The sequence below is a fragment of the Microcebus murinus genome, chromosome 29 (assembly GCF_040939455.1).
Source record: "Microcebus murinus isolate Inina chromosome 29, M.murinus_Inina_mat1.0, whole genome shotgun sequence".
NCBI classification, from domain to species: domain Eukaryota; kingdom Metazoa; phylum Chordata; class Mammalia; order Primates; family Cheirogaleidae; genus Microcebus; species Microcebus murinus.
In genome coordinates this window covers 6,813,738-6,829,482 of record NC_134132.1, presented here as the reverse complement: position 1 = coordinate 6,829,482, position 15,745 = coordinate 6,813,738, and the positions used below count along the sequence as shown (strand labels likewise).

Here is a 15,745-nt window from a genome sequence, read left to right as displayed (position 1 = left end):
TAAATAAAACTATCATAATTTCAGCATGTAATCGATGAACATTATTGATATACATTATTTTTTTCATACTAAGTCTTCAAAGATCCAGTGTGCAGTTTACGCTTCCAACACGTCTCAATCTGGGCACTAAATTTTCAACGGTAAAGTGAAAAATGTAGTCCTACCAAAACAAAATCGTGTTTAACAGAAGTGTTATTCGGGGGTTCATGGCCCTCGTGAAGTTCACCCTTGCTTTCTTTATACACTCTTGGGGAAGAACTGTGCCTTTCACGTTGCATAACCCAATCTGCAATGTAAAAAGAGTCAACGAATTCCTTTCCCTACGTTCACCGCGCATTATTCCCGTTTGCTGATGAATAAATGCCTGGAGCTAAAAGGAGCACCGTCGGAGACGCGGGAGAGCGGGCTGCTGATGAGGACGCACAGAACTAAGTTTGAGGGTACAGTGGTCTGCGCCACTGCTGGCCGCTGTCTGCTGTCACCGTCTTCCGGCGCGATGGCAGGTCAACTTCTACACGTTGGGGCTGCAGATCTCCACCTCCCCGGCGAGCAGACTGCAGGGGCCGCACTTCCCAGGGCACGCAGGGCTCTCGCAGAAACCCGGGCGGGCGGGCGGGAGCCGGCGAGCTCGCGCAGACGGGGATTTGTGCAAAGCCCCCTGCTATTCTTAGCCTGAGCAACTGCGCGCCAGCTCGGGTTGATGGGCAGAGACATGCACCCAGAGAAATGCACAGACGCGCGCAGCGTCGCAGCTTCGCCAGGGGCCGCCCGGAACCCCTCTCTAAGTCGGCTCCCACGGAAACTGGGTGGCGCGGTTGCCTCCCCAGCGCGGCGCCCCTCGGCGGCCTTCCCGGCCCTGCGCGGCCCGGGGGGCGTGGCCAGCGCGGGGGCGTGGCCGGGGCGTGGCCGGGGGCGCGAGAGGCGGAAGTTCCCGCGGGCGGCGCGGACGGCGCACGGCCCGAGACTCACTTGTCAGCGCTCGTCTGAGGCGGAGGCTGCGGCGCGCCGGCCCCGAGGTGAGCGGCCGCCGGGCCAGGGGGCGCGTCTCCCTTCTCCCGCGGGGAGGCGGGCGGGCTGCGGGCGCCGAGCGCGGCCGGGGCGGCAGCGGCGGGGGCGGCGGGGGGCCGGCTCCTCAGGTGCGTCCCGGCGGCGCGGGGAGCGCGGGGCCACACGGCGAGCCCGGCAGTGCCGCAGCCGGGGCCGGCGGGGACAGGCGCGCCGGAGGCGACCGGGGCGGCGAGGGCGGGCGCGGACCCGCCGGGCGGCGGCGTCAGGGGGCGCCCCCTGTGGCGTCGGGGCGCGCCGGTGGTGCCCGGCCCTCGGGGGCGACGCGGGGACGCGGGGACGCGGGGCTGCTCGGGAAAGGCGAGCCATTTATTATCTTCTCGTCGCTCTCGGGCTACTGAGGGGCGACTGCGTGTCCCCAGGCACTTGCAGCTGTGTCACTGGGCAGACGCGCGTCCGGAAACGCGCGCGGAGGACGAGCCTGTCAGCGGCGCGGGTCTGAGGAGACGGCGGGCGCCCGCGCGCGGCGGCGGGGACGGGGCTCGGCGGGGACTCGGCGGCGCCGCCGGGCAGGGCAGGTCCGGGTGCCACCGCCAGCTCCGGCCCGACCCAGTCCGCCTCCCGGGCCGCGGGGACGCCCCAGCCCGCGCGGGGCCTTATTAGGCAAACCCGGCCGGGCGCGAGCGTCGCCTGCAAAGCCGTGTCGCCCGCGGCTTTCGTCCTGCGCCCGTGGTGGTCTCAGCTCTTCCTCGATCCTCTCTCTATAGCTGGGAAAAAAAGGGAATCTCAAGAAACTTCCCTGTAACTTCAGGTGCTCCTTGTCACCCTGTGTAGTTAGGTCATCTCGGTGCTTCTTTCTCCCCCCTCCCTGGCTCCCACCCACCAGAGACGCTGGGCTTCAAGTGTGGGAAACGACCAAGCTTCCCCCCTAGTTCTCCAGGGCGAGGACACTGTTTTTAGACTTTTCCCCCCAAAAGAAAGTCAGTAACTGTGCAGAAATGCCAGCATTTTCCACGTGTTTCGAAAGCAGAGTGGGCTGCTGTTTCCTGCCCGCCTGGTATTATTTTTAGGAAGGGGCACCAATAACCAGCCGGAGGAGGAGGCCTGGAAAAGGCCAGTAAAAATATTGCCATTGCTGAGGGCACAGAATGTTTTAGGGCGAATGGGTTCCCCTAGCAGGAGGAGAATCTAGAAATGAAATGACACTAACTGCAAGTGAAGTGACACTGCTTTTGACCTTGCCAGGGCTGGAAATTGCAATCGCAAGTGGGACAAGTCAGGAACGGAGTCCTCCAGTAAAGAGGAAGTTGCTAGTGCATGGGTTGATATATACACGAAAAACATTTTCTTGTAGGGAAGAGTGGGGCCGAAGGAAGTGGAGCCTAACTTTCATAATCTTCCCCTGCCACAAATTAAAGATTAAAGCAAGCGGGCAGGTTTTCTGTGAAATATCAGTTGGCTTCACACACTTCTTCCGATTTGTATTGTGTGCTAAATCAAGACAGTTTTTTTTTCTACTAGTTTTATGAAAATCTTTTTGTAGCAGGAAAGCAATGAAATTGTGTCATTGTGTGTGGATCCTTATTGGCTCTCCTTTGTTTTTCACCTATATGTGACAGTTTGACTTCTGGTGTGGCCTTGGGGTCTTTCTTAGTGCCCTGTGCTTCTTACTTCAATATAAAGTAATATGTTACAGCCTAGTGGTTCAGTGTACTACCATGCCCATGGAAAAGCTCATTTGGTTTCTAGGTAGATACAGTGCATATTTTCCCTGATTTAATTTTTTTTAAAGAACCAGGCTTATTTGAAAGTTTCACCTCATTTTCACTTTCTGAGAAGGAGGAATCTGTTTGCTTTAAATATACCCAGTGGTTTGAATAGCTACATCTGCCACTATGAATTTGGTGCGATAGGATAGAAACTTTGAATGAGTTAATAAAAAAATATTTAAAGACAGGTAATATAAGGTGGTAATTTTGTTGCACAGCTCAGATTTTTCCAAGGAAGTGTGTTTTCAAAATTATCTGTTACGTTTATAATTTTTTTTAACACATTGACTGCCACACTAGAAAAAATTTTTTTTTCCTTGGGGCCACGGTGTTTTATCATGAAAATAGAATAAAAATGCCAAAAACAAAACAATCCTTTCAGATTTAATGAAAAATTTTTATTGTTTTCTGGGCGTGAGTTATATGCAACTTGAAAAATAGTTCTTGCAGCTCCCAAGGTGAAGAGACATGTGAGCTACATAAGCTTCATGAGGCCCTGGGCTCAAAACTAGCGTGAGTTAAATACAACTCACATGGCAGTTAATGTGTTAAAGAGGAAACTATTCTGTTTCTTAGTATTACACTAAAAAACAACAACAACAGAAAACTTCATTCCTTCCAAAATAACCAGTAGTAAACTGCAAGTTAGACTTTTTTTGTGCTTTAAAAAAAAATTATATAAAACTACCATGAGAATGATTGTGAGTGCACTTACAATAAGACAGAAAAAAGAAAGCACTGAAGTGCTGGTTCTTTTCTAAAGCACCAGTTCAATTCAATTTCATGCATTAAGGTTAACCTTGTACTTCTACCACATTTAGTCATAATCTTATTCGGTGGGTGATAAATGCCTACTGTCTACTTTGCCTGATGAAATTTGTGTATAAAACAAAAAGCAGGCTCTGCCCGAAATATCACTGTGCTAGAGTATCGCCTATCATTGCCTGTCTGAAGGACAGGTAGATATTACTTTAACTGTGGAAAATTCTATGTCCTTATAAGAGGAAATATGAGTTGTAGTTCATGACTGGGAAGAACAGTTTTGTGCGTTAAAAAATAACTTACTGCTGGGCACAGTGATGTGTGCCTGTAATCCCAGCTACTTGGGAGGCTGAGGTGGGAGGAACTCAGGAGTAGAGACCAGCCTGAGCAACATAAGGAGATCCCCATCTGAAAAAATAAGACAAAACAAAACAAAATAAAATTCTCATGTTAAAGAATTTAACATTTGGAAAGCATAAATGGGAGCCTACTGATTCTCAGTCCCTTTCATATGTTAGAGTAACTTACAATTTAAGTAAGTGAAATTGAAAGACTCTTGCCCACTGCAAAAAGAAGAATATGTGAGGTGAAGGGAAGGGGAAAATCATTTGGAATTCCACCTGCTATAACATCTTATTCTTTCTTATATACCTTAATAAAGTAAAGTACTTTAGTTAAAGTACTTTAGTAAAGTACTTTGGTTAAAGTTTGAATACATGAAGCCACAAAATTGGTTTGTAGCAAGTTGTAGAACTCATCAAATGTCTCTCTAGACATATATTCTTTTTTTTCTTAAATGTATATATTTTTAAGTGTTGCTGGCTGCTTCCAGATTGCCCCCCAGGGAGAAGGCCTCAGAGGCTGCTGACATTGTTCCTGACAGGCAGAAATATATTCTGATATGGAATCTTTAGACGATGGAAATTGGCATGAGTATAAGAATTGTGTATTAGTTCATAGATTCCCTTTCTTAGAAGGAAATTAATAAATAACTTTGTATACACTTATCCTCTAAATGCTTTCACCTCCCCCAAAACAAAATACTAAACATAATTTAATTGGCTTTATATTAAATGCATTTTAATATGTACTAGGGTTTCAAATAAATATTTTTTGAACCATTTATTTTTTTTTTCACAGTGTCTTTCATCTCCTGGCATTGGACTTTGAGCCATTAGAATCATGAGCAACTACAGTGTGTCCTTGGTTGGCCCAGCTCCTTGGGGTTTCCGGCTGCAAGGTGGCAAGGATTTCAACATGCCTCTGACAATCTCTAGTGTAAGCAAACTTTACCGCTTTTATTACAGATGTTCATTCAGTGGTTGGTCCTGGAAACCTTAGGGCTGAGTTGTTGAATTCTCTGTTGACCCTGTACTCTACTTATTATGATTGCTTGTGGGATTTAATCTCAGCAAATGTAGTTATCTATAATAAAGGACGGGAAGAGGACATTTAGCAAGGATAATTAATTTCAATTTAGCTTATTTTTCCATTTTCCTCCAGATTATCAATAATAAAATGGAAAAGCATTTAACTAGGGGTCATACCGTAAATTTTTGAACTATCTTTAATTTGGGGAATTCTTAAACCTTAGTTTCTACCTATGTCACTTTAGAAGGTTATGCTGTGGGATTTTAATGGTCCTTTTCAGCTTCAAAAGCTGTTATTAAAACCTATTGATCAAAATTGAATAAAATGGACCAGGTGTGGTGGCTCACTTCTGTAATCCTAGCATTTTGGGAGGTTGAGGTGGGAGCATTGCTTGAGGCCAAGAGTTTGAGACCAACCTGAGCAAGAGCAAGAGCAAGACCTTATCTCTGCCAAAAAATGAAAAATTAGCTGGGTGTGGTGGCACACACCTGTAGCCCTAGCTACTTGGGAGGCTGAGACAGAAGATTCACTTGAGCGCAGGCTTTTGAGGTTGCAGTGAGCTATGGTGATGCCACTGCACTCTAGCCCAGGTGGCAGAATGAGACCCTGTCTCAAAAAAAAAAAAAAAGAATAAAATTACCATTTTTATTATTATTTTTCTCAGCTCACTTTCTGATGAAAGTGATAGCCAACAGTAAAATGGCCAAATCTACTTACCTTTGAAGAGGAAATGAAAGGCTTGGGTTTCCAAGTAGATAGTCAGCCTGTGAATAATCGAGATTTGGCTTTTTACCTCATTATGGATTTAGTTTGAATATATATTTTAAGGATATGTTTTCATTATTATGATGATAATACTGATGAGGGGAGTAATTACAGCTTCCATTTATTGAGGCTTGACTATATGTCAGGCAGTGTTTCATTTCCATCACCAGTAGGTAATTATTAGTATTAATTAACTTTTTAGGGGGTTGGTTTTTATATATTCAAATTAATATGAATTTCTCTTTCTCTTTTACTCAAAATGGTAGCGTAATATACATACTATTCTCAATGATTTATCATGGAGAACTTTTCTCTCTATATAAGGATTTTTTAAAAAATTGTATAATAGTTTCTTATAGGGAAGTAACATTTATTTAATCAATTCTTTACTGAAGGGTAGTCATATTGTTTCCAATATTGCTATTACAAACAGTGCTACAGTGAATACTATATATAAGTATATAGGTACATAATTAGCTATATGTATCTATGTCTTTTTTTTTTTTTTTTTGAGGCAGAGTCTCGCTTTGTTGCCCAGGCTAGAGTGAGTGCCGTGGCATCAGCCTAGCTCACAGCAACCTCAAACTCCTGGGCTCAAGCAATCCTGCTGCCTCAGCCTCCCGACTAGCTGGGACTACAGGCATGCGCCACCATGCCCGGCTAATTTTTTCTATATATATATATTAGTTGGCCAATTAATTTCTTTCTATTTATGGTAGAGACGGGGTCTCGCTCTTGCTCAGGCTGGTTTCGAACTCCTGACCTCGAGCAATCCGCCTGCCTCGGCCTCCCAGAGTGCTAGGATTACAGGCGTGAGCCACCTCGCCCGGCCTATGTATCTATGTCATTTTGATAGGTTGTGCAGTGAATGAAAATACCTGTTTTGTGCCCCCCACCCTCCAGTCTCACCAACAAACTTTTGGATTTTTACCAAGTGCTATAAATGCATTATCTCATTTAATTCTTATATCAGCCTCTGAAATAGTGGTATTACTCCCATTGTACATAGCTGCACTGTGAGCTCACATCTTGTTATGTTGCCTGCCTAATTAGGCTGCCTGCCTGCCTAATAATTCCCTTTATCTTAAATTTAGTTTGCTTGTTTCTCTAATCAGATATTTAGAAGAGTGTCATTTTGTTTAATTATATATATATATAAATACATATACAAACACACATACTCTGCATCTTACAGTATTATAAATATATATATACACGCACACACACAACTTGATTTTGAAAGATTAAAAATAAGTATATAGCACCTATACTTACATATCTGTATTAAAATACTGCAAATCCCATTTTATTAATGGAGTTTCCTTTGTTTCTTGGCTATGGATTTTAAAATAATTGTCTTTATCACCAGTTTCTGCCTTGATTCCAGTTAATCAGATTTCGTAAGGAAATATATTCATGTGTAATCTAGTCTGCAAGTTTTAAGACTTTTGTGGTTGGATACAAATTTAAATGTAAAGCATCCATGTGAAAATGTGTCTTGTGATTTATTCCTGTTTGAGTGAGGTAGTGTTTTTTTCCTTCTACTGAAGATCTATTATGAGAACAGGAACAATATTGGAATATTATCTGTTTTTATGTTTTGCTAACATTATTTTACCTTAAGTTTGAATATTCTACTTTAACTGTCTAAAGTAAAGTTATTGCTCCACTTAAAATACTTTCATTTCTGCTGGAAAAAAGTCCAGAAATAAATCGATGCCTAAATGAGACAAACTTAGTCATCACTTTGTTATTGGGTAAAAGAAATGCAAATGGAATATGTAAATTTTGTGGTGCCATGCCTTTAAAAAAGTTTTATGTTCCCCAGTTCCCTGGCAGACAATCTGGGGTGCTAGGTCTGTGTTGTGATGCTGGTACAACAGAACACTGTGTACATATATATGTGCCCTCCCCTGGCATGGAAGAAATGCTTTCCTTGTGTAGACAGAGTACTAATTAAAGGATTTTGAACATACTGATTAAAAGAGACTACGGTAACAAAGCTGCTGAGTTATTTCTGTTCTCTTACAAAAGTCTCTGCCATCTACTGTGACCTTTTTGGGGCTTGTGCAGTGGGGCATGCAGTTCACTCTAGACTGGAGAGGATTGGAGGGGGAGGAGCAGGAGAGAAGGGAATGTTGGCTCAACAGGGCTGCTAGGCTGTTGGCCTTTCATTGTAGTTATTTTTAACCCCTTGTGTGGTTTAATTTAAACATGCCTAGTAACATCGCCTTATACAGATTTGTGTTTAATAACTAATTTATATTTTGGTTAGATTATTAATGTTATAAGTTTTTAACTTGCTCTCATCTTAATTAGTTCTCTGGTTACGCTTACTCTACCTTAATTATGTAAAATTACTGGAATTTTTTTTCAGTGATCACCAAGTTCTTTAATTAATAGTATCAAGAAGCAATTAAAACCTGAAAGCCCGCCTTAAAACCTGTCATTTAATAATTCTCCTATTTTAATAATGCATATGAAATTCTGATTAAGGTGTGGCATGCAGTATTCTCTGAATTATCTTTTATAATTATTATGAAATTTTAAAAGAAAAAAGTATTTAGAGACTTGAAACAAATCTCCCATAGTTTTAGGGAGCATAGCAGTTATATATTTTTTAAATTTATTCTCTGTTGAAATTCTGAAAGAAAAAAAATCAGAAGTTTTTGCTTAGTTGGGAACTTTTGCATCTATAGATTTAGAGTTCAAGAGTATACATTTTTTTCTCTGATCAGTTACAATGTTGAACTCTAAAGGCCCATTTACATTCATTTGTAACACTGGAATTCTGGGGTACAAATTGTGTTTTGAGATAAGCCATTTGAACATTCTGTTTTCTGGAAATTTTTTTCTACCGGCATGTGAATATGCTGAATATTACTTGTATCTTAAAGCCTACCAGCTATAAAATTCTAACATTTCAGTCAACTATATTCATCATCTATATTGTATGAATTTTATATTATGTTTTGTGGATGGATGTCCAAGATAAGATTGGCAACTTGCTAACTTTTTGAAAGGATCCACAGATTGCTGTAACTACATGATCACATGTCATTGTCTTTAGTTTCCTATCCTTAAAATGGAATGCTGGCTCTAGGAGTTTGCTGGCTGTCTTTTTATGACCCTGTATTTATGGAATTGCCCTGAAGCCATGGAATGTGGGGATGGGTTTCATTGTAGCCGTTTGGGTTTGTTGGTCTTTGCCAGTATATTTTATAAGAAGAAATAGGAGACTTGTTACATAATTCAAGGCTATATTTTGGCCAGTTCATGTTCCTCCTGATGGAATTACAAGAAGGATTACGTATTTGTGGATAACATGTTTTAAGTACAACATCCTAAAGTTGAAATACTCTGCTGTGTGTTATTTTTTAACGTATAATGTCAGAGCTTTTTTCTTCACTGTCAATGTTTGGATTTCCTGAAGATGATCTCTCAATTCTGTACAAACACATTTCAAATGCTTCTTTTAAGCAGATAAAAGTGAGGTCAGACTTTTGAATACCCAAATAATAATGATTTTGATTCTCAAGAGTTAAGGGAGGATTCATTGTTACAAGCTCCGACAGAAGTTTAATTGGATTTGAAAAACAGAAGAAATTTACCATTTGCTGGAGTGTGGAGCCCTGTTTGGGAGTATAGCACGTAACAGAGAAAGACAGTATTGTGAAACAACTTGCTGTGAATTCATTTAGTAGTTACAGGAATACTTTGTAGAAGCCATTGAAGAAGACACAAAGTCTTGGGAAGTGCAAAGGTTGGTGGAAAAGAAATACGCAGAGCATTATATTACTAGGCAGGGTCATAAGATCTGCCATAAGACAATATCTGACGAAAAGATACTCAGATAAGTGTTTCTCAGTTTTAGAGAAAGTTAATTTAGTTTGCATAACTGTATAATGTACATTTCACCTGTGTGTTCTCTCTCTGCTTTTATTTTTTTTTTATTTTTTTTTTTTTTTGAGACAGAGTCTCGCTTTGTTGCACAGGCTAGAGTGAGTGCCGTGGCGTCAGCCTAGCTCACAGCAACCTCAAACTCCTGGGCTTGAGCGATCCTTCTGCCTCAGCCTCCCGGGTAGCTGGGACTACAGGCATGCGCCACCATGCCCGGCTAATTTTTTATATATATATTAGTTGGCCAATTAATTTCTTTCTATTTATAGTAGAGACGGGGTCTCGCTCTTGCTCAGGCTGGTTTTGAACTCCTGACCTTGAGCAATCCGCCCGCCTCGGCCTCCCAAGAGCTAGGATTACAGGCGTGAGCCACAGCGCCCGGCCTCTCTCTGCTTTTAAAATATTAATTACCTTTTGTGTGGGGTTCAGAGACCTGTCTTTTCCCATGTGGCAGTTTTCTGTTTTTTTGTGGTGACGAGTGTCAAGAATATCAAGATAATTCTGAAGACTTTTTTTTTTTTGGTCTATTATTTGTAAAGCAATGAAAATCTTATGAGTATGTTTAGATCTTTTGTATTTGTGGAGATTGGCTTCCTTTAGGAGAAGTTAATTGAACTGGTCCTACAAGGATGAAATTTGAACACCTCAAAGCCAATACTTCTCAACGTTGGTTTTCAGTGCACAGTGAAGATGAAGACTTTTCTTGCCATTGCTTGACTCTGAGTACAGCTGTGACTATTGTGAGTGATTTTCCAGACATGCCAGCTGCAGTTCCCCTCATAGAGGAGGACAGAAAGACTTTCAATCTTCTCCAGCTGAAATGGGAGAGCTATCCTACCTTGAATAAATGGGCCTATTGTTAATTTTGAGCTGTTGAGTATTTTCTTTTACATTCCCTCCCAGCTACCCTGTCATAACGCCAAGTTAGAAAGTTAATTTAGTTTGTGTAACTATATAATGTATATTTCACATGTATGTTCTTTGTCTGCTTTTAAAATATTAATTACCTTTTGTGTGGGGTTCAGCGATCTGTCATTTCCCATGTGGCAGTTTTCTACTTTCTGTGGTCACATGTGTCAAGAATATCAGGATAATTCCGAAGACATTTTTATGGTCGATTATTTGTAAAGAAATGAAAATCTTATCAGTGTGTTTTAGTGCAAATTAGTTTTAAAAGAAAAGGGGCTTGCTTGTTTGATCTTAATAAATGGTGGGCATTTTGGAGAGTTATTTGTTAAGACAAATTTTACTGGTAGGCAGGACTTTTGTATCTGATGGAGGAAACAATACTGTAGGGTTTGGGTAAAGTGAGGATAGCATTTTAGACTTAAGATTTTTTTACAAGCTGTTCACCTACTCACTAATTAGGTATAATATCTGCTTAAAGTGAGAATATTGCAACCTATGGACTTTGAGTTATTTTGAGAACTTTTGAGGCAAGAGCTTGTCTTTATGATAGTTGTTGGGGTCATACTGCTTGTGAATATATAGTTCACCAATTGTCTTTGTCCATGACATCCTGTTTGCAGTACTTCTTACCCACATTCCCATATGCCAACAGGGCAAGTCATGTCTCTTCCCCCCATTTACAACTGTATGGAGGAGAAATCTGATAGGATTTAGTTAATCTAGAAACAAGCATTGCTCTGGACAAAAAAAAAGGCGTTGTTCTTTTGGCATCTTTTAAAGGATAATTATGTTTCAGCGTTGGCAGATGAGACTAGATCTTTATTTCAGTTTTGAGATGCCAAAAATATTGAGTATGTTATAATAAAATTTGACAAAGTAGATACTAGCATGTAAAATATCAATATGCATATGCATTTGCATATAGGCGACATAACAGAAATAAAAAGAGAAAACATTAAGTAACTAAAGAGCAGTATCCATGGCGTCTGCTGATTCTTTATTTGTGGTCCCCAACTCTGGGCTGTGGACCAGTACTAGTCTGTGGCCTGTTAGGGGCCAGGCCACAGAGCTCTGAGCCACCCCTCACTGTCCATGGAAAAATTATCTTCCATGATACTGGTCGCTGGTGCCAAAAAGGTTGGGGACCACTGCCTAGGAGAATGGCCACTGACTGTATAGTCACATTTTGAAGGCAGGTTTGGTTTTTTTAATTAAAAGAGAGGGAAAATCACTTCTCTAGCAGAATTACTTTATTTTTATTAAGAATATTTTTTAAGATAATAAACTATTTATGAATGGAAAACGTAGACTGTTAAATGAGTGCTTAAAATTAGATTTGGAAGAATTTTTAACATTATTATTAAAACTGAATTTCTCAAATCTCATATTCATTTCCTCCGTCTTCCCATACTTTTTTTCTGTTCTGTTGCTTAAGTAGAATTATCTGCTCTTCTGTAAATACTCAAATTTCTTTTGTAGCTGATACTGTCACTCATTTTGTGATAATTACTGGAATAAAGTTCATCAACCTTCATGGCATTTAGTACTCCCAGCAGGGCTAAGCACTTGCAGCAGATGTACTTCCTAGGCCTCAGTGGAGGAGAGTAACATGAATTGGGAGAGTTAATAGAAGGAAATGAGAAAGAAAAAGATGGATGGGAGGAGAAAAGAAATAGGACATTTTTAAAAGGCCGCAATGGAAAAGCAGTTGTTTACTGAGTCAAAGTTGGTCCTTAAGAAATCTTCCTCCTTAATCCTTTCCCCTTCTCCCTTTTAAAGTTTCTTTAATTTATGATTTTCTTTAGGTAAGGCATTCATATGGTTTGAAATTCAAAAGATACACTAGGGTATAGAGGAAAGAGTCTCCTGTTGCCCTGCCATCCATTTCCTCTTCTTGGAAGCAACCAGTGTTAGCAGTTTCTTGTGTATACGTCCAGAGATAATCTATATAATTATATGTAAATAGGTATATATCCTTCCCACCCCCCTTTTCAATTCAAATAGTATCCTTAAACATTACTTATTTTTTGGCATTTTTTCACTTAACCCAATATCAGTAAATATACCTTCATTCTTTTTTTTTTTTGACAGCTACATTGTGTTTGGATTTCTCATAGTTTATTTAACCAGTTTTTCTTGGTGGACAATTAGGCTTTTTCTAGTGCTTTGCTTTTACTGACACTGCAGTGTATGTTTTGCATATATATATACATATATATGAGTATATATGTCAGGTAGATTCCTGAAAATGGAATTCCTGAGTCAAAGGGTTCTAAGCATTTGTAATTTTGACTGATTCTGCCAAATATCTCTATGGAAACACTCCTACCCATAATATGAGAATGCATGTTTCCGCATACCTGTGCTAGCATGAGTTTCAACAGACCTGATGTTTTCCAATCAGATGGGCCCATCTCCACCTGCCTCCTTTTTACAGGACTTAATCACAGGTATTCTACCAAGGATTCTCTATGTTAAAGTGGCTCATTGTTTTCCATTTCGCAAGAGAATATATGAAATAAAAATGTAGGGTCCTCCTTTAAGTGATACTATTAATTTCTTAGGGATGGTATTTTCTGAATTCCTTCATCCAGAGCTTTTATTAATAGTTATCACTATCATTTGCTTCATTTTTTTTTTTTTAAGAGACAGAGTCTCACTCTGTCACCCAGGCTGGAGTGTAGTGGGGTGATTGTAGCTCACTGCAACCTCAAACTCCTGGGCTCAAGTGATCCTCCCACCTCAGCCTCCTGAGTAGCTGGGACTCTAGGCATGTGCCACCATGCCCGGCTAATTTGTTTCCTATTTTTAAAAGGATTTCCTTTCTATGTTAACATATGAATCTTAATTACATGGCAGAAAATTTTATATTATGATGGAACAGTTTTTGGCATAGTGTCCTGTCATAGATGATTTTTTAAAAATTAAGCAAATCATCGGCCAGGCGTGGTGGCTCACGCCTATAATCCTAGCACTCTGGGAGGCCGAGGTGGGTGGATTGCTCAAGGTCAGGAGTTCGAAACCAGCCTGAGCAAGGGCGAGACCCTGTCTCTACCATAAATAGAAAGAAATTAATTGGCCAACTAATATGTATAGAAAAAATTAGCTGGGCATGGTGGTGCATGCCTGTAGTCCCAGCTGCTCGGGAGGCTGAGGCAGAAGGATCACTTGAGCCCAGGAGTGTGAGGTTGCTGTGAGCTAGGCTGACGCCATGACACTCACGCTAGCCTGGGCAACAAAGTGAGACTCTGTCTCAAAAAAAAAAAAAAAAAAATTAAGCCAATCACATTTAATAGACTCAAGGTTATTACCTTTAGAGTTTCTCTAATAGCCCGATATACAGTTGACCCTAGAACAACATGGCGTTGACTTCCTGCACAGTTGAAAATCCATGTATAACTTTTGGCTCCCCCAAAACTTAACTACCGGGAGCCTACTCTTGACCAGCAGCCTTACCAATAACAGTCAATTAACACATATTCTGTATATTGTACATACATTTTGTATATATTGTGTGCTGTACTCTTAATATAAGCCAGAGAAAAGAAAATTTTATTAAGAAAATCATAAGGAGGAGAAAAAATATTTACTATTCATGAAATAGAAATGGATTATCATAAAGGTCCTCGTCATCTTCTTGTTGAGTTGGCTGAGGAGGAAGAGGAGGGGTTGGTCTTGTTGTCTCAGGGGTGGCAGAGGCAGAAGAAGAGGAGGAGGAGGTGGAAGGAAAGGCAGGCAGTCTTGATGTAACTTTTATTGAACAAAATTTGCCTGTGCAGATCAAATGTGTTGTTCGAGGGTCATTTGTATTGTATGGTTTTGAATCTCACTCTTCTCTAGCTCCCTTTATGTGAGGTGACAAAGAGACTGATCATTATGAGGTGCTCAGTATGGTTCTGGGACATGGTAAAATTCACCCTTATGAATGTTATTGTGTTGTTATTATCAACATTATTAGCCATTGGAGCTTAAATCACACAGGTTTTTTTTTAAATTATGGGTACATAATAGTTGTATATCTTTATAGGGTACATGTGATATTTTGATAAAGGCATACAATGTGAATTAATCAAATCAGGCAGCCAAGCCAATGGTTCACACCTGTGATTCTACTACTTTGGGAGACCCAGGTTGGTAGGATTATTTGAAGCCAGGAGTCTGAGACGAGTCTGAGCAAGAGTCAGACCCTGTCTCTACAAAAAACAGAAAAATTAGCCGGGCATGGTGGTGCATGCCTGTAGTCCCAGCTACTTGGGAGGCTGAGTCAGGAGGATCACTTGAGCCCAGGAATTTGAGGTTGCAGTGAGTTAGGCTGACACCATGGCACTCTAGCTCAGGCAACAGAGAGAGACCCTATCTCCAAAAAAAAAAAAAAAAAAGAAAAAGAAAAAATCAAATCAGGGCAATTGGGATATCTATCACCTCAGGTATTTCTTTGTGTTAGGAACATTCCAGTTCCACTCTTTTAGTATTTTGAAGTGTACCCTAACTTATCGTTCATTATAGTCATTTTGTTATGTTATTAAATATCGTTCATTCTATCTGACTATATTTTTGCACCCATTAACCATCACCACTTTATCCTCACCTCTCCCATACCCATCCCAGCCTCTGGTAACCATCATTCTACTCTCTGTCTCCATGAGATCAATTGTTTTTAATATTTAGCTCCCACATATGAGTGAGAACATGTGAGATTTGTCTTTCTGTGCTTGGCTTATTTCACTTAACATAATGTTCTCCAGTTCCGTCCATGTTGCAAATGGCAGGGTTTCCTTCTTTTTTGTGGCTATATAATATTCCATTGTGTATAAGTACCACAATTCCTTTATCCATTCATCATTCTATGGACACATTTTTTTTCCCAAATCTTGGCCATTGTGAATAGTGCTGTAGTAAACATGGGAGTGCAGATATTTTTTCAATATACTGATTTCTTCCTTTGGATGTATACCCATCGTTGAGATTGGTGCTTCCTACCATAGTTCTATTTTCAGTTTTTTGATGAACCTCCATACTGTTCTCCATAGTGGTTACACTAATTTGCATTCCCACTAACAGTGTATGACGGTTCCCCTTTCTCTACATCCTCACTAGCATTTGTTATTGTCTGTCTTTTTGATAAAAGCTGTTTTGACTGGGGTGAGATAATGTCTTATTGTAGTTTTGATTTGCATTTCTCTGATGACTAATGATGTTGAGCATTGTTTCATATACTTGCTGGCCACTGTATATCTTTTGAGAAATGTCTATTCACATCCTTT

General features: G+C 40.6%; 1 protein-coding gene across 10 annotated transcripts in view; it reads left to right on the top strand.

Moving 5' to 3' along the window:
* The first annotated feature begins 899 nt into the window (after positions 1-899).
* Positions 900-15,745, top strand: part of PDLIM5 (PDZ and LIM domain 5) — a 187,163-nt gene continuing 172,317 nt past the window's right edge. For all 10 annotated transcript variants that reach the window (XM_075998758.1, XM_075998757.1, XM_075998756.1 and 7 more), the window contains exons 1-2: positions 900-1,016; positions 4,677-4,814. In XM_075998758.1, coding sequence (XP_075854873.1) covers positions 4,719-4,814 — 96 coding nt within the window. In that variant the 5' untranslated portion in view covers positions 900-1,016; positions 4,677-4,718. The remainder of the gene's footprint in view (positions 1,017-4,676; positions 4,815-15,745) is intronic.